Raw genomic sequence first — 23,607 nt, 5'->3', positions numbered from 1 at the left:
GACTGTCGGTTTTGCTAATTTGATCAGATCTGTTGATCTGAACGCGTGTGCTTCAGAGAAAATGGTTTATAGACAGCTCTCGATCCTGGTAGCGGGAGTTTCGTTCAGAGTAAGTGTAGGCGGAAGGCAGTCTTGATATGATTTGGTTCTGGGCAGAGGACAATCGATTAACAGTCTTCGAGTGATGTGCTGGCACAAATCGTCTTTTCTTGGCGCCAAGTGATTATTATTTTGATTTGTTGTAGACTCAAGTCGAATATATGTATTCTCTCTCTAGAGGCGTTGTCGTAGCCGATAATTATAACTGGATCTTCCAGTTGCCCAGGTGCATTGGCACAGTGAACAAAGTGCCGGCCACTTCCGTGGTGACGAATGAGGCCTTGTTAGTTGACTACTTTACGGCGCAGCGGGGAGCAACGCCCAGTTGGTCACGAGGACTGAGGCACAGCTCAAGCACCTTCCTGTCCTGGGCTCGAAGTGGATATGTTGGTCGCTTGCAAACACGTATTGGCTTGGTAGCCATCGCGGAGCCTCAAAGTGGACCGAGCGGGCAGTCACATGGATTCGTCGGGCAACGTGAAGTTGTCGCAAGCTGATAGGGGGAGAACGGCAACCCCGAGAAGAGCGGCAGCGCGCTTGCCGGCATGGCCATAAACATTATCTCACCTCACTATTCATGGAATTCAATGCGAATTGGCTTCGACTTATTCACGTTGTATTCTTCATTTTCTATCATACACAGCCAGGTAAATGGCTGGAGAAAGACATCTATCGCATCATCACAGTAAGATCCGATGATGGAATTCGCGCCGCTCGCTCTCGAGAACCAATGGACCACCACTGGGTCCGCTAGCATCTAGACTTAGGGTCACCCGCTGCAAGTCAGCAACGACCCGTACTGTCTCGCCAATGTTTTGGTAATCGATCTCATGATGACCAGCTGTCTCGTCATTCTCCTCCTTCTTGACCTCGCGAATCTCCACATTGGGGTAGGGCAGCCGTCCTTCGCGCAGCGGTACGATGAGCACGGGAACATGCAACTCGGATTCTCCAAACTTGGCGTCCGACTTGTCTACTCCCAGACTCTTGAAGTTGCCGCGCTTCCGGCCGCCGATGAGCCATGTGTCACCTGGACCAGTCACATCAAAGCTGAACTCGTAGTCCCTATTGATGCCTTTGCCATCACTGACAGCCGTGTCCCAGATGCGAGTCCAGCGCAAACGCAGATTAGCAGACAACAACTGGTTGACGGCCAGGGTCGAACCTGCTATTTGTTCGTCGGGTGGCGGAAGCTGAATGTCGACCGAGTGGAAAACGGGAATGGAGGGGACGTCGACAGGGATGAGGATTGATCGACTGATCGACTCGATTCCTTTGATGGTCAACTTTGGATACGTTGACTGCCAGGAAACAAGGAATGCCTGAAGAGCTTTAGAGGTGTCTTCTTTGCCGCCCGGGGCTGTGCCCAGACCTCTGAAGATATTCCCTGTTAGTAAAGGCGATACGAAGGCCGTAGAAACCTCGCCGAGGAGAGCAGCTCGCTCCAAGTCATAAGCCGAAAGGCTAGACCGCACCTCTGCCAGTACGCGGTTGATCAAAAGGCCTGAGAAGGAGGAAAGAGGAGATTCTTCGATGTACTTTGACAGGGAATCTTCAACAAGGGCAATAATCTCATCCAAGACAACGCTGTAATGAAGCTTAAGATACAGGGTCCGCTGGGTCTTGGGTGTGGTGTTGCCTGAAGCTTTGCGTGTGATCTTGTAAAGCAAACTGGCAGGCTGCTTCGGAAACACAATGATGGACTTGTTTGGTGGAGCTGCAGAATGGGCAGCAAAGACATCTGAGTCGATCAGATGTGTTTTGAACACTCTGAGTGGGCTCAACGAGGCTGTTGAGACGCTGAAGCGGGAGAATAAGGCGTTGTGCTTGAAAACGTCCTGTACATTGACGCCCAAGGCGAGTGCCACTGGGACTGAGAATACATTGGAGTATGTGAAAGTGCCCTCGTCTGTAGTGTACGTGATTTCGATTCTAGCCGATATGCTCGGAACATCTTGCTCGATGGTGTACGGGAAACGCATTTTGATGGCGGACGACGCGGAGATGCTTCCGAAGCGGAAAAGTCCGGCCTCCAAAGGCTTCTCGTATTCTAGTGCAGGTCCAAGAAACGTTGCTTCGGTTGAAATGATTCGAAGGCCGCCAGTCGATGGCTTGACCGAAAGCTCACAGGACTTGATAGTGTTCCATCCCGTCAAGAGTTCCAAATCAAGCGAATTGTTCTTGTCCAACTGAATGTCTCTTGCCGCCGTTAAGCGACAACTCAAACCGCCAGTGGGGCGATAGAGTTCCAAGTCGGGAAGACGGAAGATCTGCGCCGTCTTGCTGGGTGTTTGGTTGACATCCCGCTCCCAGTGTAAGTCAACTTTGTTGCAAATCAAATCTGCCCGGTCAATCCTGTAGTGACCGGCGACATTGGTCTAGCATCTGTTAGTTCAGCTTCTCTCGTATCGTCAGCATACTACTTACAGTGCTGGTAAGCCGCAACTCGTTGATCCCTGGCTTGAGAATGTTCGCTTCGGAAGTGTGTAACCAAACCTCCTTTGTCCCCCCGGATGACGTCCTGGACAAGCGTATGGCGGCCTTCTCCAGGCTTAGGTCATCTATGAGCAAGCTTCTTAGTTTAATGGTAAGAGAGAAGCAATCTTTGCCGGTGTGGTAGGCTGGATGCCCGACAACTTCGACTTGGGTGAAGAGATGCCCCAGAGGCACCCTGACCTCGTTGGAAAGGGTCTTAGCTACACTCAATACCTCATCGAGAAAGCCAGCGATGGCACTTTTCTCGGGGTACTGAATCTCCGAGTGAGCTACAAACGAGGGCTTCTTCTGTTGAAGCCTCTCATTTTCTGCGGCTGCTGCCTTCGTCAAGAGCTTCAGTCCCACGCGAACAAATTCATCCTTACGCTGAAGCTCTTTCAGACATCGAGAGTACATGACAAGCATGGAAAGCTCCAATAGGCTCCAGCTGTTCTCCCCAAAAAATGGAGTGGTCATGTAGAAGTAAGAAGCGGCCGGGCCGTACTCACCAAGGTGATACTTGAGCACGGCGAGGTCGGCCATGCTTGTCTTGACTGCATGAGTGTGGTTGGCCACGGTGTAATGACGCAAGGCCTTGTCCGTGAGTGTCTCGTACAGGCGATAGAAGTCGTCCCGATTGTCGAGGGCAGTGTGGAGAAGACCGTTCTCGATACCAGCCAGCCCTATACAGAGCGGATCCGGGTTGTCTGTCTGAGACTTGTGATCATCCCCGTCGAGATCAACGTCTTCAAAGTCGTTGCCATCCATTTCCCCTAGTACCGGCGCAGATGTCCATCCAATATCCCAGCCTCGTTTCTTTCCGCTGCCTTGGAGGACGTTCCTAGACAGAGCATAGAGTTCTGCCCGACGCGCAGCGAGTTCCTCTAGGCCAGCTTTGAGATATTGGGCGTTGGGTGCTGTATTGTCATCAGGGTTGGGGCCTGTTCCCCCGGGAAACACTCCAGGACTGGGCGGTGGTCTGGTACTTGTATTGGAACCCGTTCCTACACGCAAAGACGAGTTTCGAGCCGGGTGTAGCATGGTTTTCAACTCTGGAATTGATGACTTTGGCTCATGGCCGTCGGAGGGAGTCAAACTCGAAGGGGGGATGGGCAGTGCTTTGCTCGACGTTTGAGCAAGAATCTGCTGCGCGACGGAGAATGCGAATGATGCAACAAGATTATCAATAGCCTCCGCCAGGACGGGGTTGAGAATCGGGGAATCTTCCTCGGTAAGCTTGTTCTTCAGCGCAGCCAAGATGTCGGCTCTCATAACTTGCGAGACAGCCGGTACGAATTCTAGGGTCCTTCGGCAGATCTCAGCCAACATGGACAGGTTTTCGGCTTCATCTGTCTGCTTTGGGGGCGGCGCTTGCGGTGCAACGCCGTGAAGGACAGACTCCTGTTGCTCTCTAAGCTTTGCCAGGAGATCTTCCCTAGTTGACCAGGCGTTGCCAAGGCGGAGCAGCAGCGATATCTGTCTCGCAAAGATGTAGCAGCGAAAGTCAAAGACTGACACATTATTGGCTACTATCATTTCGCGGTACGGCTTCTTTGTGGCGCTAATAGGGATATCGTCGAACTTGTCGGTTTTGGAGGCATCCGTGGCCTGTAGATCAACAGGCTGGTCATCCTCTAGAGAGCCGTCCTCAGCACCCAGTGCGGCAACGGCAGCTTCAGCTCGCTTCACGAGGTCTTGCGTGTGACTCAACAGAGAGCCCCCATGGGTCTGGGGATCTCCGGAGGTGGCCTGTTCTTGGATGACTGTGTCGAGACCGACACTGAGCTCGTCGTAGCCAACTAAGGCATCCTCTACAAGACCGACACTCTCGAACCCACGCGCAAGACCCTCCTTGAGTATGAAGAAGGTACAGAAGTTCCAACCCGGTAGAGCCCGCTGAGCATCCTTCTCCTTGATGTCTTCCTCGTACTGGGACACCCTCATGTCAAAGGATGACAGAATCAGCTCCTTGAATTTGCCAACGAGGTCATCCCATGCGTTTTCGGCATCCTGACGCGACTCGGTATAACCGGTTGGCGTGGCAGGAACAACTCGAGGCAGTACATCGTATGGAACGTCGTTGATGCCGATACGGATCTGGGCCACGCGATCGATCGCGCCCTTGCTAGAGCTGTTGAAGTCGGACCGAAGCTTCTCCAATAACGTGGAGGATCCGGAGCCCCATCTTGACGATCTTGCTTTCTCGGCAGCATCGAGGCCCTTTCCGCTGACCCTAGGTTGATTTGCCGCAAAAGTGTTGGGTATTACGACATGAATAATCAGGAACTCAAATGCATCATGGTTCTCTTGTGTGTTCAGCTTCCGGGTAGACTGCGAAGGCGGTGTATTCTTCTTGATCCATTCTCTGATTTCTGCCCTTGTTTGGGACTTGTAGGTATCGCTGTCGTCGCATCGAACGAGCAGGACTTTGAGGTAAGGGGTCCGCCTCAGGCCGGGTATTTGGTGGCGCCGTTCCTTGCCAGGCTGTCGCGCCGCTATCGTTGGGGTATCGGAAATATCTGAAGACGTGCTTTTGCCTCCGATAGACTGCGTTTGGAAGCCATCGTCCTTTGCGCCGGCGCTTACTGACCGGCGGAGCGAAGGGGAGATGGTTGGCGAGATTGGGGCAGCTGGGTCTCCGCCAGCGGGCGTGAGCTCTACGTGAAGGGTATCGATCGAGCGCAAAGGTCCAGCATGCGACTGCCAATGGAGATTTCGAAGGGGCAGTCGTGGAATGAGGCCCGGGGTGACGAGCTTGTAAACGTCGTGGGGATCGAAGTACTCGACTGCGAATAGCATGCTTGGTCAGTTGGGGGGAAGCGCAGTCAAGGTACGACTAGTAGGCCAACGAGATAACAACAGGATCATGAGACGCGTAGAGCTTACCTGTGACTTTGGAGGTTGAAAAAGGCCGCTCCATCTTGAACGGCTCCTCCAATTTGGACTTTTAAATTACATGGTCCGTCGCAGCTTCATTTACTAAATTGCGCGGCGGGTGGGTGCCGGTCGAATGCAAGGTGTACAACTCGCCTCGGTGAGGTTCTAGCTTCGGTGGAGACGCTGGGCGCGATTCAGCGAGCTTGGAGCTGGAACATCAAAGGGGTTCGGTCCCGTTTGTTGGAATTGGAGCCTTGGAGCACTGGACGGGAGGATGGGAGCTGGCGAAATGCGCCAGCCAACGGCGGGATCCCCTAGTCGGCCCCGGCCTAGGGGTACCTAGGAACCTCGACAATGTAAGGTAGGTACAAAGGTAGCTCTGCCTCCGATGATTCCCCGAGAGCGGTGTGCTACCCAGTGCTGGAATGATTGGCCCAAGATGACGCTGCTTGCTGAACGTCAATGGAGGGGCACGGCAGAATCTTTTTTGGTTTTGCTTTGGGGAGAAATGCCCCTCCTCTGCCTTGGATCAGGAAGCGATAAAGTGCCCTATATTTCTTGAAGCAAAATACTTTAGCTTTACTTCTTTCTCCAACAGCATCATCGTAATTTCTCTGTTTTCGCCATGTCTGGACTCCAAGCCGTCAAGTACACTCGGGGTCGTCTCGAAGTCCTGGACCAACTGAGACTGCCTCATGAATTCCACTACGATGAGGTGTCCACCAGCGAGGAGGCCTTTGACTGCATCAAGTCGATGAGAGTTCGTGGTGCCCCCGCCATTGCTATCGTCGCCGCCCTCGCCCACGCTGTCGAGCTACACAACGGCAGCTGCGCCGCCTCTTCATCACAAGATGCCGTCACTTACATCGACTCGCGTTTGGATTACCTCAAGGAAAGCAGACCGACTGCCGTCGACTTGACCAATGCTATCAACCAACTAAAGGCCCGCGTTAGGAGCGCGCCTCAGGATGATTCCAAGACGGTCATTGCTGCATACATTGAGGAAGCCGAGAAGATTCTGCAAAAAGACCTTCAGACCAACCTGTCTATTGGTGACCATGGAGCGCAATGGTTGAGAGAGGTCGCTGGTGCTTCACCTGATGCCAAAGTATCTGTCCTCACTCACTGCAACACTGGCTCTCTGGCAACATCTGGTCACGGAACCGCCCTCGGTATCATCAGAACACTTTGGTCCAATAACCTTCTGAAGCACGCCTACTGCACCGAGACGAGACCCTACAACCAGGGTAGCAGGCTGACCGCCTTTGAGCTTGTTTACGAGACCATCCCCAGCACTCTCATCACAGACTCCATGGCTGCCGCGCTGTTCAACTTGCAAAAGGACAAGATGAACATTGCTGCTGTCATTGTAGGTGCCGACCGTGTCGTTCGCAACGGTGACACTGCCAACAAGATTGGAACCTACCAACTCGCCGTCTTGGCCAAGCATCACGGCGTCAAGTTCATTGTTGCGGCTCCCACCACCAGCATCGACCTCGAGACCCAGACCGGCGCCGGCATCAAGATCGAGGAACGCAAGGGGGAGGAGCTCACGCAGATTTCCGGTGCTATCGTCCAGGCTGATGGCAACGTCGATATCGCTCGTACAGCGCGTGTGGCGACGGCGGACCAGCGCATTAACGTCTGGAACCCTGCTTTTGATGTTACACCGCACGACCTGATCGATGCTGTTGTTACGGAGAAGGGTGCTGTTGTCAAGAACGACGAGGGTCAATTTGATTTCCGTCACATCATGCCCGAGAGATGGGCGCAGGTGGTCGCCCAGTGATGGGAATCTCTCCTTTCAAGCATAGATGATGATGATATTTGTTTTGCGTTAAAGACTGGAGCTGGATCTGGAGCTGGAGCTCGGAGCCCGATGTATGTTCAAAATTGAATTTTGTCTATAGGGGATATAGCGTATTAGCAGGACACTGCTTCAAGGTTGTCTCATGACACTAAGCAGAGTCCTTGAGAGCATGCAGGATCAACTTTTGGTAACCTCCCACGGATTCCTCAAGCTCAGCAACGGTGATGTTTTCGTTGCGGCCATGTGCAACCAAAATCGTGCCTGGTCCATACAGGTAGCGAGTGTGCGAGCCCTTAAGGTTAGGAATGTCAGTTCCATAGTTGGCCACAAGGGTATCAAATCCTGGATGATGAGTCGTCAGTAATTATTCAAACTGCACAGGTTGCTTGGTTAAAGTGCATGGGTCTCACCATCAACGTCACAGTTGGCCTCCACCACGCCATATCCGTGGGTGCAGGTCAACTCGAGGGACTCGGCATCGGTTTCGTCGAGAATCTTCTGGATTCTCTGTTTGACAATGTTGCCGCCGTCCTTTTCGGGGCCAATGGCAACCCGAACCGCGATCCTTGCCAGAGCAGAGGCAGGAATGACATTCTGAGCAACGCCGCCGTTGAACTGGCCAACATTGACGGTGGTGTTGCCCCACTTGTCAGTGCTTCCGAGATCTGTCGTGATAATCTTGGCGAGGGCCTTGATCATGATTTCGTTGGCCGACTTGCCGAGCCATGGGTAGCCAGAGTGTCCAGCGACGCCCTTGGCCGAGATATCGCAAAAGACACCACCCTTGTGACCGCAAGCGAGCTTGTTCTCCGTAGGCTCTCCGAAGATGACGGATTCAAATTGCACCGGCGGGTCGGCTGCCTGGAGGGAATCGGAAAAGAAACGCATTCCATCGCCAGTGTCCTCCTCACCAATGACAAATAAGAGCATGGCATCTTCGGGGTTGACTTTGCCGGCCTCGAACAGGTCCTCGAGAGCAATGATCTGAGCCGCAACACTAGCCTTGGCGTCAACGCTTCCTCTTCCACTAATACGAGTGTCGGGAGTGATTTTGTCATCGGATATGCCGTAAGGAATATGAGGCGGCACAACATCGTAGTGCGAAGTGACTACAACGCGAGGTGCGGGCTGGCGTTGGTTCGTCTTCCAGGCCAGGACATTGAACCTCGGGGTCTCTTCCGTGTTGTTGTTGCGCGGTGGCAGGAATTGCAGAGAGGAGACATAGCCGCGGCCAGTCAGATAATCGACCAAGAACTTCCCGGCGGCGCTCTCATTGCCTGAGATGGAGGGGATCTCAATGAGGGATCGATGTAAAGAGATGAGGTCGTCGCGCCAGGAAGGAGCGGCGGATGAGGGTGAGTGAGGCGTTGGCGGGGAAGATTCGACGCCGATGGGCTGCTGGATGTGAGAGGCGGCGGCAAGGGAGAGCACAGAGCTCAAGGTCATGAGCTGAGAGACACGCATGGTGGTGGCGGAGCTTCAAGCCTATAGAAAATTTGGCTGCTTTTGACGGCTCACAAGCATTGATCAAAGGATGTAGGTCTCAATTGAGGTCTCAATTGGAGAGATTGGTCGCCGCTACAAATCATCAATGGCCGGCGGCGGGCGCGAGAGTTTCCCGGAGACTTGGCTATGGTGCAACCGCAAACGGAGCGGTGTCGGAACGAAGTGGGCGGAGATCGACCTGGTAAGGTAAGCCTGGGAGCTCAAGCCTCAATCACGGTGACGGGAAGTGCGATAAAAGTCAGTGATATGAGTGATAAGAGTCAGATATCTGCAGAGTGCAGGCTGAGGTGCGAGGTCTGAGAATGAGGTCATTCCATCCCAAGCTCCCGTCATTGGCTCCAGCCACGAGCACGGACTGTTCCCCGTCAGCCACCCCCATGTTCCCGCAGGGGCGGGAGATGATCCAAGCTTTCCAGGTTGGCCCCTCGATCCAATGAGATGGCGGTGGGGGGAGAGAGCCTCAACAGTGCAGTCTCAGCGAGCGTCTCAGACAAACGAGGTGGACTTGGGGATAGTGATGCTTACACACATTGGGATACTGGAGTGCCCGCAATCCACTTGACTGCACTGCTGCCGTCTAGCTGAGGTGCTGTTTCTCCCGCGTCAGGCTCCCAATGGTGAAGAATATCATGAGTGGTAGCAAGCAATGTGCCTGGTTTTATATACCTACCTAATTATGAGCCGCCCGGGCATCTTAGGTACTTAGTGTACCTTAACCAGCTTCTACCGGTAGTATCAAAGCTCTTGTTGCAATCTGTGCAAAGCGACTGAAACGAAACGTTTTAAGATGTGGCCAACGTGACCATCTCTTATTTGCAAACGGCCAAATACTATCCTTCTTGTACCTAGGTAATGACGTTCAGCACGGCTGTCTTTAATGGTTAATCCAGGCGGTCCGAGGCAGTGAAAACCAATGATCAAAGCCCAGTCAAGAACGAGATACGGGGATGCGTAGACGGGAGTGTCCAATCTGGGTAGTTCAATGGCAGTTGGCAGTGCTAGATATTCCTTACCTTTGCAGAATTCCACGCCGCTGAGGGAACAGGTCCGCCCGCTCTTTCCCCGGATCTGCCAATCTTGGGCAAACTCAGTGGACATCGAGTTCCAGTCTGCACCCCACCAGGATTTTACCTTATCATTTATGTAAATGTTGCAACTTTTTCCTCGTCTTGAGGTGCCTACCAATGATTCCTTAGCATGTATCAAGGTACCTACTGTGCAGTAGATATCTACTCGAGGTGATGTGCCTTTGGTCGTGTGTCCACCGCTCGGCGACCCACTTGGCCGCTGCTCCTTGCCTCTCTGGGACGCAGTTGGATTGGAGCGCTGAAATGGGGGTACCTCCCCCAGGTACTTGGTCTGTTTCGTTCCCCGTCCTCACTTCTCGCTCGCCTTGCCTCGCCATACCTAACGCTCCTTAGCAGCAATCCAGCAAAGGATTGATGAGCACCGCCTAAGGTAGTACACTACCTTTGCAGACAGGGGCCGTTCGTGAACCCAGCAAACTTCCCCAGCCATTGCATTCCACGATCCTGGAGCTACCAACCTCAACTTGCGCTCACCAACAGCTTCAATTGCTACCCCGTGATCCCTTCCACCGATCTTTCCCACGCGCACTCGACTCCTCGCAGGCCCATTCGATTCGTTCCGCCCATCTTGTCCCTTCTAGATGCAGCTTGCACTCTTTGCGCGCCACCGTGGGCTCCCGAAAGTCGATCCTAAACCTCCTCACGCTTGCCCGGACCCAAACCCCGATTCCATAAGTTTGTCGAGTCTCGCCTGAGCCCGTCCGCCCACTTTGCCCGGCTTCGCTTCGGTCGGCTTTGACGTGCCTGGTCATCGCCTTGCGGAGGGATGCAGGCCAACAGAGGAAACGCTGAGGCCCTGGGTCGCAAGGCCAAGGTGCGTCGCCCAAAAAATACCACTATCCATCATGCCATCCATCTTTTTTGTTTCGCAGTCCTCCCAATCGCCCTGCGTCGTGTTCCACCAAGTCGGCCATTTGGCTAATACTACTATGACAGCTTGCTCGCTCGTACCAGGAGCTCCTCGAGTGAGTTCCACTATCCGCCCGCTCCGGTGTGAATCCTAGGCTAACCTCCGCTGCTTCCAGCGAGTTCTCCAACAAAGACCTCAGCTCCGTCGGCAACTACACTCTCGGTCGTCTCATCGGAAAGGGTTCCTTTGGCAAGGTTTACTTGGCCTCCCACAAGCTCACCAATGGCTCCAAGGTAGGCAACGGCCGACATGCGTGCTGGGACAATACTGTCGAGTCTGGGATGGTTATACTCATTGACTGGGGTATAGGTCGTCCTCAAATCCGCAAATAAAGGCGACTCGAATCTCGCACGCGAAATACATCACCATCGACAATTTGTCCATCCACATATTGCCAGGTTGTACGAGGTCATAGTCACGGAGAATCTGGTGTGGCTGGTGTTGGAATACTGTGCTGGTAGGCTTTATCGTTTTATTGCTGATACAGAAACGATGATTGACAAGGACTCGATAGGCGACGAGCTTTACAACTACCTCCTCGAACATGGCCCCCTTCCCGTCCACAAAGTCCAGAAGATTTTTGCCCAACTCGTTGGCGCTGTCGCATACGTACATCAACAATCATGTGTCCACCGCGACCTCAAGCTGGAAAACATCCTGTTCGACAAGCACGAAAACGTCAAGCTTGTAGATTTTGGTTTCACGAGAGAATACGAGGGGAAAGCGAACTATTTGCAGACATTCTGCGGCACAATATGCTACTCGGCACCCGAAATGCTGAAAGGCGAAAAGTACGCTGGAGAAAAGGTCGATGTCTGGAGTCTTGGCGTTATCCTATATGCCCTACTATGCGGAGAGCTACCGTTCGACGATGACGACGACAACGTTACACGTACAAAGATCCTCAGCGAGGAACCGAAGTTCCCCGACCATCTCCCAACTGCCGCCATTCCGTTACTCAAGTCTTTGCTCTCTAAGCGACCCCTACTCCGACCCTCCCTCCCCGACATCCTCACCAATCCTTTCCTTGCCGAACATTCCCCAGCACAACAAGCGATCCTAAAACTGCAAAGGCCTCCGCCTTTTTCAACGCATCTAGAGAAGGAGACACTTCAGCGCATGCGGGGAGCGGGTGTCGATCTTGACTCCGTCATCGAAAGCGTGCTTGCGCAGCGCTGTGACGCTTTGGCTGGCTGGTGGACGCTGCTTATTGAAAAGGAGCAGCGGAAAGTCAAGAGAAGAGAGAGAAAACGGCGGGAAAGAGAGGCCGAGAATAGGAGCTTGCGCCGTCTGTCCGCCGCATCCAGCAGACTCGAGCGGATTGCGCCTGTGTTGCAAGAGGTCGATGAGGACGGCGGGCTGACAAACCGCTTCATCAGACTTGAAGACGGCCCTATCACACCACGGACAAGAGGCCGGTCAGAGAGAAGAAGCGCGCATTACGCCGACTTGGGGGACTTGCCCGGCCTGCCCGAGCACAGCAAGGAAAACGGAAGTCCCGATACAGAGGAACCACCTCCACCAATCGATAAGGACTCAATCCGGTCTGCCAGTACGTCTAGACATCGTCGCCCGGTTCCGCCCCCTAAGGAGGGCGTGATCCGCAGCGCACGATCTCGGGGTTCGACCCTTCATCTAGTGACCACTTCGGAAGCTTTGGCGGCTAACGGGACGCCAGAGCGACCACCTGAACAACAACAAAAGGTTCGCAAGAAGCCCTCACAGGCCATCATTGCGCATTGGAAGAACTGGACACACTGGTTCTTCGAGAACACCCGTAGGGGACGGCACGCGAACAAGAGAGGGAGTCACTCAACGCCCAACCTGGTCGATAAAAACGGCAGTGTTGCCGGCAGCAGCAGTAAACACTCCAAGGACACGAGTCCTCGGCCGCAGACGAGCAAGTACCCAACAACGGATGCCGGCGTACCTCAAGGAAAGGCCGGATTGCCTCGTGGCGTAGTGGCTAATGGCCATGCCAACAAGGCACTGCCAAGTCACGGAGGATCTGGAGGCTTCAGCAGTCCAGCCTCTGGTGGAGGCTCTGTCCCCACGCGGGTACCGTCCCGAATCACAACATCTTACAAGCGACAATCGCTGTCGCCGTCTCCCATGACCCCACGAACTACGATGCGGCGCTCTTCGGCAGGGTTGAGGGGCCGAAAGTCCACTTCTTCATCGGTCTCGTCCATTCGTTCGATGCCTCATCATCATCACTCTCATTCCAAAGCTTCATCAACAAGCTCAAACGGATCGGTCTCGACTTCCATGTCCAAGAACACTCTCCAGCGCGGGCAATCGCCTCATCACTCTGTCAAAGTTCTTCCAGCGACTCCCACCGCGACCGCCTTCCCGTCGAATATCCGTCTAGTTCGAGGGCCAGGTCCTCCGGCTCCCCTTGCTCTATTCAATGAGGGCATGCCTCCCCCACCGGTAACGTCAGGAATGCAGGCTCCAGGCTCGCCTAATCCCTTTGCCCTGGGAGGGGGCATTCAATTTGCCAAGCGAAAGCGGAACATCTTCAAGGGTCCGATGCTGGCCTTTGGCGGAGGTGGCAGCGCAGGCGGTGGCGGAGGAGGGGGCGGCAGCTCGCGAAGCACAAGTTCCAACCATTCACGCAGTGCAAGTGCTTCTGGACTCGGACGACGGTCGGGCGAAGCTCCCATCCAGGAAGAGGAAGAAGGCGAAGAAGCGGAAGAAGAAATCGAAGAGGTTGACGCTTTCAGCCCCGTTGTTGGGGGGCCAGGAGAGCGCATCGAGGAGCAAATTATTGAAGACAGCGAGACAGAGGCACTGGCAGAGCAGGCGGAGGAGAAGGAGGAAGATGCCCCTCCGGTAACGCCAAAAGCATCAGCCGCCCCTGTCCCGACATGATCAACCCCAACTACCCTTTCTGCCGTCCATCGAGGAGGATGGTGGCCACTTTTTTCTCCTCAAATACAATGTTTACTGCGAGTTTGATCAAACACGCTCCAAGGAACGAGTCCAGGCAAAAGCTTTCATAGTGTTTTTTTTTCTTTTCTGTATATTCCCCTTTTGGCGACTTGTACTATACTTAGAGGATACCTTGTACCAAACAAAGGGTGTTGAGATTTCTTTTGCAGTGAAGATAAAACCTCGAGTCAACGCTTGATGTATTTCTCTATTATCATGTCTAAACCTCGCTGTTATTCTGTCATTGTGCTTTGCGTTAGTTCCCAGCCTCCCGTCAGCGAATGCGCGCAAGTAGATCACATGACGCCGAGATATAGCGTCTATCAAGTTCAGGTCTTCTTGGTGGCCTTGGTAGTCTCGATGAGCCCGTTTCTCGCAAATATGATATTACGCATAGTCGCGTCTGTCGCGCATACGGACGCATCGAATGGCTTTAGGTCTACGTCTCCCATGATGGCGAGTGCAGCTAGGCCAAGGAATCCGTGGAAAATGTCTGGCGGGCCTCCAGGATACTTAGAGAACCCACCGATGAGATGTTGTGTTTTTTTGGTGATGAAGCGTCGTGACGGCTCGGCGTCAATGAGATCGGTGTGACCAAGCATCTTGAAAACGTCAGCAAACCGTGGCCCTTGGCAGTCGACAATCTATATTCCTTGTACCTGTAGTGTCCCTCCTACCCACCAGCAATAGCATGTGTCCGCGACCTTGTTACACCTTCCATTGAACCCAACGAAGCGCAGGTTTGGATCCAATGTCAGCTCGCTCAACGACGCGGGCAGCGCAAAGTTGGCATGGTCGGGATCGTCCGAGTCGTCTTCTTTCTCGAGGTACTCGAACTGGCGGTACACCAGGAACTTGACCAACAGGGACGCATCAGGGACGCCTTGCTGGAGTATCTGGCTGTCGTGTGGAGTTCCACTCTGGTCTGGGGGTCGATCGAGGAGGACCAGCGCGCTGACGGCGCACCATGCGTAGCCAGCTTCAAACCTCATATCAGCTTCACGTATTCAGCATCATCACCATTGTAGCAGGAGCGTACCATGAGACTCGTTTGCATGGGAGCTCTCAGCGACTCCACCGTCATAGGTCTGTCCTTGGCGGATGTGCCGAACGAGGCCATCAACGTCAATGTCCTCCACCCAGTCCTCGTCTCCCTCCTTGGCATCGCCCCGTAGAGCCCACCGTATCGTGGCGGCCAGAAAGCATAGCCGCATGTCCCTCCCGCCAGCAATGGCCCCGTCGTCCAGCACGAGCTCGCCAAAGCTGCCATCGGTCCTCTGCAGCCGCCTCAACCACCGCAACGTCGCAACGCGATCCACGCCCGCAAAGGCGCTCTTGGCTTCCTCTGGCCCGTCCGCGACAATGGCCAAGATCAACAGCGCAAAGTATGTCGAGGCCAGGTTCGCCGAGCTCGCATTCCTCGTTTTAGGCGTTGCCTTTTCAAAGTCCCAGCCGGCGTATAAGTCGCTCGGCAGAGCATGGTTCGGAGAGCCGCAGAAGCCGCCGCCGGGGTGGTAGAGACCCAGAACGAACTTGCGCGCGGCAGCTCGGTCGGCGGGTGTGAGGAGATGGGGGGCATCCTTGGTCGGCTCGGAGGGGGAGAGTATGTCGAGGGCGGCGAGGATGAAGAAGCTGAGAGCTATGCGCGTGCTGTCGGACGACGTGTACTGGTGCGGGAGGAAGGTCTTGTGGCAGCGTTGCCAGTATCTGATGTGCCTCGCTTTCTCGAGCGGCATGACTGTGTCGGCTGCCATCTTGGCCGTGATGGATTCGAGGATCGCAGTCGGGTGGGAAGAGTGTTGGTGGGGTTTGTTACCTAGCTCCGGGACGTTTGGTCAAGTGAACAAAATCCCCCGATGGTTTGCAGGACCTTTCATCCCACCTCAACCCCCAGGCCAGCATAGGACACAATCAGGAACGGACCCCACCCCCCACCAAAGCTGCACCTTCAGCTTAAGCAGGTTTAGCTCAGCGAGCTGCTGGAAAGAACGACAGCGCTAGCAGGGAGGAGGTCCACTAGAAGACCGCTGAACGGCGCTCAAGCCTCGCCCCGTCTCAATTGATGAGACGAATGAGAAGCTCCAGATCGATAAGCCTCGCAGCCACAGGGTTACCTAGGTACTTCGCTTCGTTTGCTTGCTGATAAGACATGCGCTGGACTGGTGGTCCATTTCTTTTCTTGTCCGACGCGACTGCGCCTACGACTGCGACGTCAATTGTCCCCCCCTCTCTTTCTCAACGAGCTTGCTTCAGTTCCCTCACCTTGATGAATACAGCGCATCGCAAGGAACCGTAATCATGGCGATCATATCAGCGAAAACAATCATTACCTCCCTCTCCCTCTTCCATGTCACCCTCGCATACTTCTTTCTGACGAACCCGGCGACCATCGCAGACCAGGCGATGGTGTACGTGCTGGGCGAGTCGATGGGCATGGCAAGTCTCCAAAGCTTCACTTCATGGTCCATTCGTAACAAGGCCGAGCGCTAACATTTCCTCTTTAGCCCCATGCGCGAAGCTTCGAAAACAGGTCTCCCGCCCTCGCTTTCCTCGCCGCCGTGCTTGGGATACTAGGCATCAGCGACCTCGTTACCCTCAGCATGCCCGAAGAAGTCTGGTTGATCTACCACTGGGGAACACAGGGTAAGCAACATGCTTTTCCTTCTTATGCTGGTAGTTCGAGGCAGTTTCTTACAGCCCAATCATAGCACCAACTCGTATGGTCATGTCCTTCGGTTTTGTCCTCTACACCTTCCTCTTCGGCCCTTCATCCCCCCTTTATGGCGGAACCTCGAAAGGCGGCAGTCGCTTCGCCCATCCCTCCGTCCAGTCGAATAATCCGCGCTATACACCTTCGACTTGGGGCGGTGACGGCCTCAAGAACCGTGTGTTCTTGACCTTTGCCTTCCTCGAGATGTTATGCTGGTTCTGGGTCTGGATGACCCTGCGCGAGGAGCAGGAAGAGTTCCAGCGTAAGAACCAACACAAGAGGAGAGGAAGTCAGTCAGGGTACAACTGAGCGACAGGCTTATCGAGTGTACTAAGCCGTCCGCTGGAGGCATTGAAGGCGTTGCGTTCACCCAACCACGGGAGCGATCAGACGAATATGCTTCCGCGCTACCGGAAGGCCCGGGCCGCTTGCGTGGCCCCTTTAGCATTGCGTGGAGTTTTGGGATGGCAGGCGCTACGAAAAAGGGCATACTCGGCGTAATAATCATTTGATGTGCGACATGACGGTTTTCTATTTTTGGGCTCCCGAGCTTATGAGTGATAGCCTCCTACTCTAGGTAACTTGAAACAAAATAATGAGTTAATATAGGCTACATCATGAATGCAATGAGCCGTCTACTCCCATCGCACCGATTCCCAACCCTTCACGTTCGTCCGCCAGCTGTCGGTCACCCGCTGTGACCAAACACCAACGTGAGAACCTGCCACCTCGCGTATCTGTTTTGACAAGTCGTCCCCAGAATCCGTCTCAAACGTCCAAGAGCCCAGTTTCGCATTCAGCGTGTTGCTTTCCTGCTTCAGGAGAGCCACCCGTGCCTTGCCTTCCGTGAAGGCAGTGCTAGCCGCATTCTCGAGAGCCTTGACTTGCGCCATCACGTCCTTGGGCACGTTACTCTGCCCGGAGCGGTCCCTCTCCTTCTCACGGTCGTTGAAAGTCACTATGTAAGACGTCGCTAGCTTCACGGCGGCGGCAGCGTCGCGAAGAATCGATAGACCGTGGAGTGAGCCCAGCATCATTAGTGTCTTGGACCCTTCTGCATCAGCTGGCGTCGATAGTGCTTGCGCGCGAAGGACCTCCAGGCCAGACTTGATCGCGGACGCAATGCTTGCCAGAAGCTCGGGAGGTGGTGGGCTGCGACTGGCGGAGATGGTGAGGGGGATCAGGGTGATCAGAAGTGAAACGACTTCGTAGTAGGTTTCCTCCTGTTGAGTGAGATTCTTTCCGCGAGTGTGGAGGAATCTGCTGAAGGTGTTGCCCAACCTCTGAAGGGATTCCAGGACGAAGGCCAGCTCTGCCGCGGTCGTCTGCGCAACGTTGGCCACTTTGTAAGACGATGCGGGCTTGAAGGTCATAACCTCAAAGAACTTTTCTGCGGCGAGGGCTAAGTGGGAACGCAGGTTCTGGATGAGACGTTAGAAATGGTACCTAGTACAGTGGAAGGGGACATACCGATGGATCAGGGCCTAGCCGCAGGACGTCGTATATCGGGCGGCCCGAGGCAGCTTCGAAGTTAGGCACAGATCCGTAGTCGATGACTTCGTTCAGCACAGAATTGTCGGTGACTTCCTCTACGAATAATAGTCAGCACGAGGGAACAACGTAGGCAACCAAGTTAGCCTAGCCATGACTTACCAACCGCCGGCTCTTCAAAGATCGAGTCGCTGCGGATATCCAGCGCTCGAGCAGCTTGGGACTCCTCCACATATCCCATCACCAGGGTGCAGCTTGACCTCAGCCGCTCGGTGTAGCTAGGGATATCGAGAATGGCAGTGTAGCTCTCGGCCTCGAAAGCATCAGCCAGCCTTCTAGGCATTCTCAGCTTGAGAGACGCCCGGTAGTGGGATTTCAGTCCCTGCATCAGCCCTCTTTCAGGTCTATTTGGCGGTAGAACTAAAGTGGGCGCAATGGTTGCCAGACGGTCAAAGAAGTAGGGGCCAAGCGAATCAATAATAGTACGCTTCACGTCTGCGGTATCCCACACTTCGCGAGCACGAGAAGCACATCCAAGTACAAGATAGATGCGCACCAGGGCCAACGTGAGTCGGGTGTGCTTTGGTGTTCTGGTGAGCTGGTCTTCGATGATGAGGGCAGCTTGAAGCAAGCGGTCAGGTCTACCGTTCTTCGAAAGAGAGGTAGGGTTGTCGATACCACGCTCGTGCGCGCCGCTCAGCCTCACACAGCATGATGCTGCAAGGATAGCAAGTTCCGGGACACAATCGAGGTGGCCTATTTCAGTAGAGTTGAGGAGAGAGGAGTACAAAGTCAAGGTCGACTCCAGGAGTTTTTTGACGCAGGTGGTGCAGGTAGATGACTTGTTGGTGGTGTTGCAAGTTATACACTTCCAATCATTTGGTTTCTTTACATCCTCATTCGGGACACGAACGAGGGTCTTGGGTGAAGATAGTCCAAGGTACTGCAGCTTGTACGCAAGCGCCTTCACAGATGCTGATCTCGCGGAGTCCTGAGACTCTTCTGACAATTCAATGAGGAATTCGTATGCCAGTGCTTTGATCTCCTGTGGTGGCAACCGCTCGACAAAGCCCCTGACGTCGTCGAAACAGGCGGGCGATTCGCACTCAACCTCAATGTATTGGCGCAATTCCTCGAATTCATTCGATGCGGCATCAGAGCTAGACTGCGTGCTCTTGGGGAAGAGGAAAGCTGCTTCAACCTTGGCCAGACGAACGTTGCGCTTATAGATGGATCGTACACCCTCTTGAGTCAGGAAGCGGTTAATGAGTTCGGAAACCTCGGTCGAAGCCCTGCTACCATCAGCCAAAGTTGTCATCAATCAAAGGTGTCCAACTTACTCTTGGGTCTGTCCTATCTGGCCAGCGGCATTGAGGAATTTCTTCCACACCGCATAGTCACAGGCGAGGAGGCTCAATTTCTGGTTTTCGTCCGTCGTTGACAGGCAGTCCTTGCACAGGTCATAGACAGTTTTCCACTGTCCCTTCCGCTCGAGAACTTCTATCGCTTGTAAAAACAAGTCTTTGCGTCCTTTCCTGAATTGGTAGACAGGGTTGAGGCTTGGGCCCTTCAGAGCCGCCTCCCATTCAGCCGTAGAACCATGAGCCTCGAGAATGCGGTAGAAGAGAAGGATCTCTTCTTCCGTCTTGATGGCTCGGTCGGAGACTTCGCCGTTCTTCTCGGCACCGCTCTATCAGCTAGATTAGCCGCCATCATGAATTACTGCCACCAATCTTACCTGTTCTGCAAATTGCGCGGCACGCTGCATTTGCTTCAGAGCGAGCATGCCATAGAGCTGCTTCTTTCCAGCTGGACATTGCTCATTGGTCTCACACAGAATTAGCGTGCTTCTTGGCGTTGAGAGGGTATCAAGAACTCACTGCTAGCAGATGCGTAATGGCGATGTTCCAGAAAAGGAAGCTCCTTTCTTGAGGGAATGACTTGTCGAGCACTGCTGCAATCTGTTTGCCTGCATCAGCATCTTCAATCCTCCATGGGCTCAGGACAGAGATGAACTCACTTGCTGCGCGCTAACCAGATCCCAGTGTAGCAGACATGACTCCAAGCATCTCGTTCCACCATTTTTGTCCTTGGGCTTGGCTTTTACGTAGCGCAACTTCAGGGGGCCAAAGGTCTCGGAAAAGTCGCGGTCCTCAATGAACTCCTCTGAAGCCCACTCAAGCAACTCCAAAGTGTCAGGATCTCTCACGGCAGTCGGATCCTGAACCAGCTTGCGGATAGCAATGAAGGGCGATGCCTTCTCCAACGGTGAGTCCAACTGACTCTCTGCGCATATTTTCACAGCCTGAATGATGTGGTTAGTTCTATTTTAGGGTTCACATTTGGCGGTGAGGTGAGAGCAAACCTCAAAATAAGGATCCTTGAAGGTCCGGAATCGCTGCTCCGCGAGACGGATGGCGTTGGCCCATTGTCCGTCATTGAAAGCCGACTGCAGCTGCAGATCGGTGCCGCTCCTCAGCTGAGGCCGGTTCCAGGACATGGTGATGCTTCTGATCGGATGGCGGGGCAGAATTAGCTTGGAGGGGCACTGTGCTGTAAGAGTGCAGCAGGAGCTTGTGAGACGTTTAGGGATGGGCATTGTGTTGCTTGATTGGTTGCTCGGGTAAATACTCTTCCCGAAATGCCGACCCCCCACGTTTGGGGTTCCGGCGCCGTTGGCCGGCCGCGTTCCTCCCGAGAGCCCGACGCCGATCCGACCGACGTTGCCGATTAACCTCCAAGCCCGGATCGGGGCTGGCTATGGTTTCTAGTGAGACATGTCGACTACTGGATGGGACACATAATCTATCATCAAACGAGGCGCATCTTCCGCACGTTGTCGAGCATGCAGTAACTAAGTCTCTACAGGGCACTACCTGGACTTGGATACCTTAGCCTGCAGACACATGGCAGATTTGGTCTAAGGGTAGCCATCGAGACACAAAGAGAAGAGCTGGTATCTATCTTGAAACATGACCGAATTACTCATACACATGAATACTCCTTTCCATGCATGCATGTTGTTTTACAAAATGTACAATGTCGTATCTTCTTGCACCCGCAAAAAGTTCGTCGACTAGATTCGGTTCGGATCGTCTCGGTATCATATCGGCATTGGCGAACGTCGTTTACACCCATTCACATCACCACCAAGCACCCTGCGCCTTTCGGTCTGCCTTGAGCTTGTCGAACTGCTATAGAATTAGGGCCTGAGAATACGGCTAGCTGCGCCAACGGAGTGAGGAGGGAAGGTAGCGTACCCAAGCCTTCTTGCAATCTCGGTATGCTCTGGGATATCAAGTCAGTCCAGTATTCTCGCGCAGCTCAGAAGGCGGCCAAGAGCCTTGAACAACAGAGAAAAGGTAGCAACTCCCACTTACTGAAAGTAATCTCCGCACATGGCCCTGTCTCCCCCATTCCGGTGCAGGCATTTAATGCTCTTCTGCGCAAGCTCTTGACAAGGATCAAAGTACTCGCTCTTCGCCTTCCTACGCAATATGTTTGAGCGATTGTCACGAGGTTGAACGTGACACGCAGGCCGGCCTACCCTTCAAACTTGGCCTTGCTCTCGGTGTAGGTCTCGTCGACCTTTTCGGGTGCGGCCGTCGCAGGCTTCTGAGGTTCCGACATTTTGATAGAAGGTATTCTTTCGAATTCCGCAGGATTTTCGGGGCGTGATATTCGGTTATTTTCGGTCAATTCGTGGAACAATTGAAGGTGCGATGCGCCGGGAATTGGTGTTGGCGGTACGCGACGAACATTTGCGTCGGTGACGTTACGATTGGAGAAGGTTCTGGTTGCGATAAGATAAGAGCTGTTTTGTGCCTGGCGACCTGGGGTTCTATTTTAAGGCATCTATGATGACCTTCCTTCAATCGCTCATTCGCTGACTAAGGCAAGAATAAGTGAATATCCCCCCGGCTGCCAAGAAGAAGAAACGGAAAAAAAGCCTAAGTGCAACGAGCAGCAGAATGCGATTTGAAGCGAGCACAGGGCAATGCCCAGCAGCGAGGGAACCTTAAGATCCGCTTCTATGATTGACTGCCCAGTGTCCACGCACCGGCTCATTTTTGCCGTCGACAAATACTGCGTTAAAGGGTGGGAATCCGGCAACGCCTGCCGTGCCTGGCCGATTTTGCCGACAAACAGAGGTCTTTCCTCAATAGAGTTCAAGGTTTTCTATAACTCTATCGTTAAGGTATCCGTAAACCGCTTTTCTGGATAACAAGTGGTGCTCTGGTGCATGGTGTTTATTTTGACCACATTCGTCCCTCTTTTTCCACGTCGACAATAGTACGTGTCCACGATGCTTCTTTGTTGATAATCCACCTGCATCCATCCTCCTATCTCTCTTTCCCCCTCTTATTACGCCATTTTGTACACAGACACACGGAATAGGGACAGAGCTGCCAATATCCCCCCTTTTTGGTCTTTTTTTCTCCCTGGTTGGACACCACCGCGCTGCCCATACGTCCACTCCCAAGTTCCACCTCCCACCGGCACCCACCGGCACGAGAGATACACCTTGTTTATTTGTCGCTGCCAAGAACCGTCATGTGGAGGGCAACTGTAAGAGAGACACACCGTTGCTTTTGAGAGCCACACCAATCGCCAATCTAACACAAGCTCGGCTCAGAAGCGCTGTCAGGTCCCGTGTCTTAGTCCGGCACGAAGCTTGACTGACACAGTGACACTGCGTTTTTGGCTGACTGAAGAGTTTTGGAAACTTATTAATGCCTTACACTTCCACCTCACTTCGAACCTGGAAGGCATACGAAAGTCTTGGTACGGGTATGAGTGCGTCGCGTGTAAAGGACTGCCGCGACTCCCCGTCCTACGGATCCCGCGGATGATGTTTTCCTTATTCAGCAGAACCGGGGCCTGGACTCTTTCCGAGCTTCCAAAGTTCCCACAATCACAACTCATACCTTACTCACCTCGGCCGCCCCCTATTAACTCACACCGCAAAGAATTGAGCGGTGGACGGGAGAAAATTGCAGACGGGACGCAAATACTCCGATGCCTACCGCAGGCCACTCAATAAACCTGCACCGCCGCAGTCCTGCTAGCAGGCATCACCACCAACATCGGGCGGATCTGCCAGGTTCTTGCGAAATGAGTTTGCCATGCCCCCCGAGTTGGCCCGTCTCCCGAACCCAGCATGGTTTTCTTCTACACTACTTGTACTCAATCTCCACCGCCACATGCCTAAATGGACACTGGTCTCTTCATACCAGCCTGGGAGGAATTGGCCCCTTTGTATCGAGTTTGCTCTTCAGTCGAGTAGCAAAACCCCCCACAGTTTCCTTCTATCGCTTCGACGAATCTTTCTTGTATGAAGTATGTTGGCCCGTATGTTTAATTCTTCGACGGCCACTGGCACCAGGAACCCGAACAGGGAAACAGGCGAGTGTGATTCTCGCCGCTTAGCTCGCCGTAGCGGCTAGACTATCCAACGGCCAGCCCTCTTGACTGGACCCCCAGCACAATGTAGACACCTCAGAGTCGCAATGATGTTCTGTGGCCCGCAGCAAGATCATGCAACATACGATCGTTGAACCATACATGCCATCATCATCACAGTATTTTTCAACCTCCACTCCCCGTCCCTCATCCACAGACACAATACAATTCGTCCAATCCCCGAGTCAAGTGGCTAAAGCTCATGCCTTATGGCTCGGAAGTTGGTGGTGGGACCAACTTACCA

The 23,607-nt window shown here is 53.7% G+C and overlaps 8 protein-coding genes across 8 annotated transcripts; 3 read left to right on the top strand and 5 right to left on the bottom strand.

Moving 5' to 3' along the window:
- Window positions 1-779: 779 nt before the first annotated feature.
- CABS01_13750 (uncharacterized protein) lies at window positions 780-5,494 on the bottom strand (the record flags this gene model as incomplete). Its single annotated transcript, XM_060547092.1, has 3 exons — window positions 780-2,477; window positions 2,527-5,360; window positions 5,461-5,494. The coding sequence occupies 3 exons, from the start codon at window positions 5,492-5,494 to the stop codon at window positions 780-782; spliced, it is 4,566 nt and encodes a 1,521-aa protein (XP_060394682.1).
- Window positions 5,495-6,076: 582 nt separating this feature from the next.
- On the top strand, window positions 6,077-7,240 carry CABS01_13749 (S-methyl-5-thioribose-1-phosphate isomerase; the record flags this gene model as incomplete). Its single annotated transcript, XM_060547091.1, has 1 exon — window positions 6,077-7,240. The coding sequence occupies one exon, from the start codon at window positions 6,077-6,079 to the stop codon at window positions 7,238-7,240; it is 1,164 nt and encodes a 387-aa protein (XP_060394681.1).
- Window positions 7,241-7,409: 169 nt separating this feature from the next.
- Window positions 7,410-8,725, bottom strand: CABS01_13748 (uncharacterized protein; the record flags this gene model as incomplete). The annotated part of the gene is made up of 2 exons (XM_060547090.1): window positions 7,410-7,603; window positions 7,672-8,725. 2 exons carry the CDS (start codon window positions 8,723-8,725, stop codon window positions 7,410-7,412), a joined length of 1,248 nt encoding a protein of 415 aa, XP_060394680.1.
- A 1,896-nt stretch (window positions 8,726-10,621) lies between these two features.
- CABS01_13747 (uncharacterized protein) lies at window positions 10,622-13,639 on the top strand (the record flags this gene model as incomplete). Its single annotated transcript, XM_060547089.1, has 4 exons — window positions 10,622-10,669; window positions 10,792-10,820; window positions 10,881-10,998; window positions 11,075-13,639. The coding sequence occupies 4 exons, from the start codon at window positions 10,622-10,624 to the stop codon at window positions 13,637-13,639; spliced, it is 2,760 nt and encodes a 919-aa protein (XP_060394679.1).
- Window positions 13,640-14,028: 389 nt separating this feature from the next.
- Window positions 14,029-15,453, bottom strand: CABS01_13746 (prenyltransferase and squalene oxidase; the record flags this gene model as incomplete). The annotated part of the gene is made up of 3 exons (XM_060547088.1): window positions 14,029-14,301; window positions 14,377-14,678; window positions 14,739-15,453. The coding sequence occupies 3 exons, from the start codon at window positions 15,451-15,453 to the stop codon at window positions 14,029-14,031; spliced, it is 1,290 nt and encodes a 429-aa protein (XP_060394678.1).
- A 544-nt stretch (window positions 15,454-15,997) lies between these two features.
- Window positions 15,998-16,718, top strand: CABS01_13745 (uncharacterized protein; the record flags this gene model as incomplete). The annotated part of the gene is made up of 3 exons (XM_060547087.1): window positions 15,998-16,111; window positions 16,204-16,342; window positions 16,408-16,718. The coding sequence occupies 3 exons, from the start codon at window positions 15,998-16,000 to the stop codon at window positions 16,716-16,718; spliced, it is 564 nt and encodes a 187-aa protein (XP_060394677.1).
- Window positions 16,719-17,044: 326 nt separating this feature from the next.
- CABS01_13744 (N-acetyltransferase B complex non catalytic subunit) lies at window positions 17,045-20,400 on the bottom strand (the record flags this gene model as incomplete). Its single annotated transcript, XM_060547086.1, has 8 exons — window positions 17,045-17,830; window positions 17,880-17,998; window positions 18,063-19,192; window positions 19,241-19,590; window positions 19,639-19,728; window positions 19,781-19,861; window positions 19,921-20,205; window positions 20,266-20,400. 8 exons carry the CDS (start codon window positions 20,398-20,400, stop codon window positions 17,045-17,047), a joined length of 2,976 nt encoding a protein of 991 aa, XP_060394676.1.
- A 643-nt stretch (window positions 20,401-21,043) lies between these two features.
- On the bottom strand, window positions 21,044-21,530 carry CABS01_13743 (cytochrome c oxidase-assembly factor cox-23; the record flags this gene model as incomplete). Its single annotated transcript, XM_060547085.1, has 4 exons — window positions 21,044-21,091; window positions 21,161-21,188; window positions 21,281-21,388; window positions 21,448-21,530. 4 exons carry the CDS (start codon window positions 21,528-21,530, stop codon window positions 21,044-21,046), a joined length of 267 nt encoding a protein of 88 aa, XP_060394675.1.
- Window positions 21,531-23,607: the final 2,077 nt, after the last annotated feature.

This window comes from Colletotrichum abscissum (assembly GCF_030869225.1).
Source record: "Colletotrichum abscissum strain IMI 504890 chromosome Unknown Scaffold_47.1, whole genome shotgun sequence".
In the NCBI taxonomy this organism is placed as follows: Eukaryota; Fungi; Ascomycota; class Sordariomycetes; order Glomerellales; family Glomerellaceae; genus Colletotrichum; species Colletotrichum abscissum.
The sequence above is the reverse complement of the archived record's forward strand: the minus strand, read 5'-3'. Positions and strand labels throughout refer to the sequence as shown.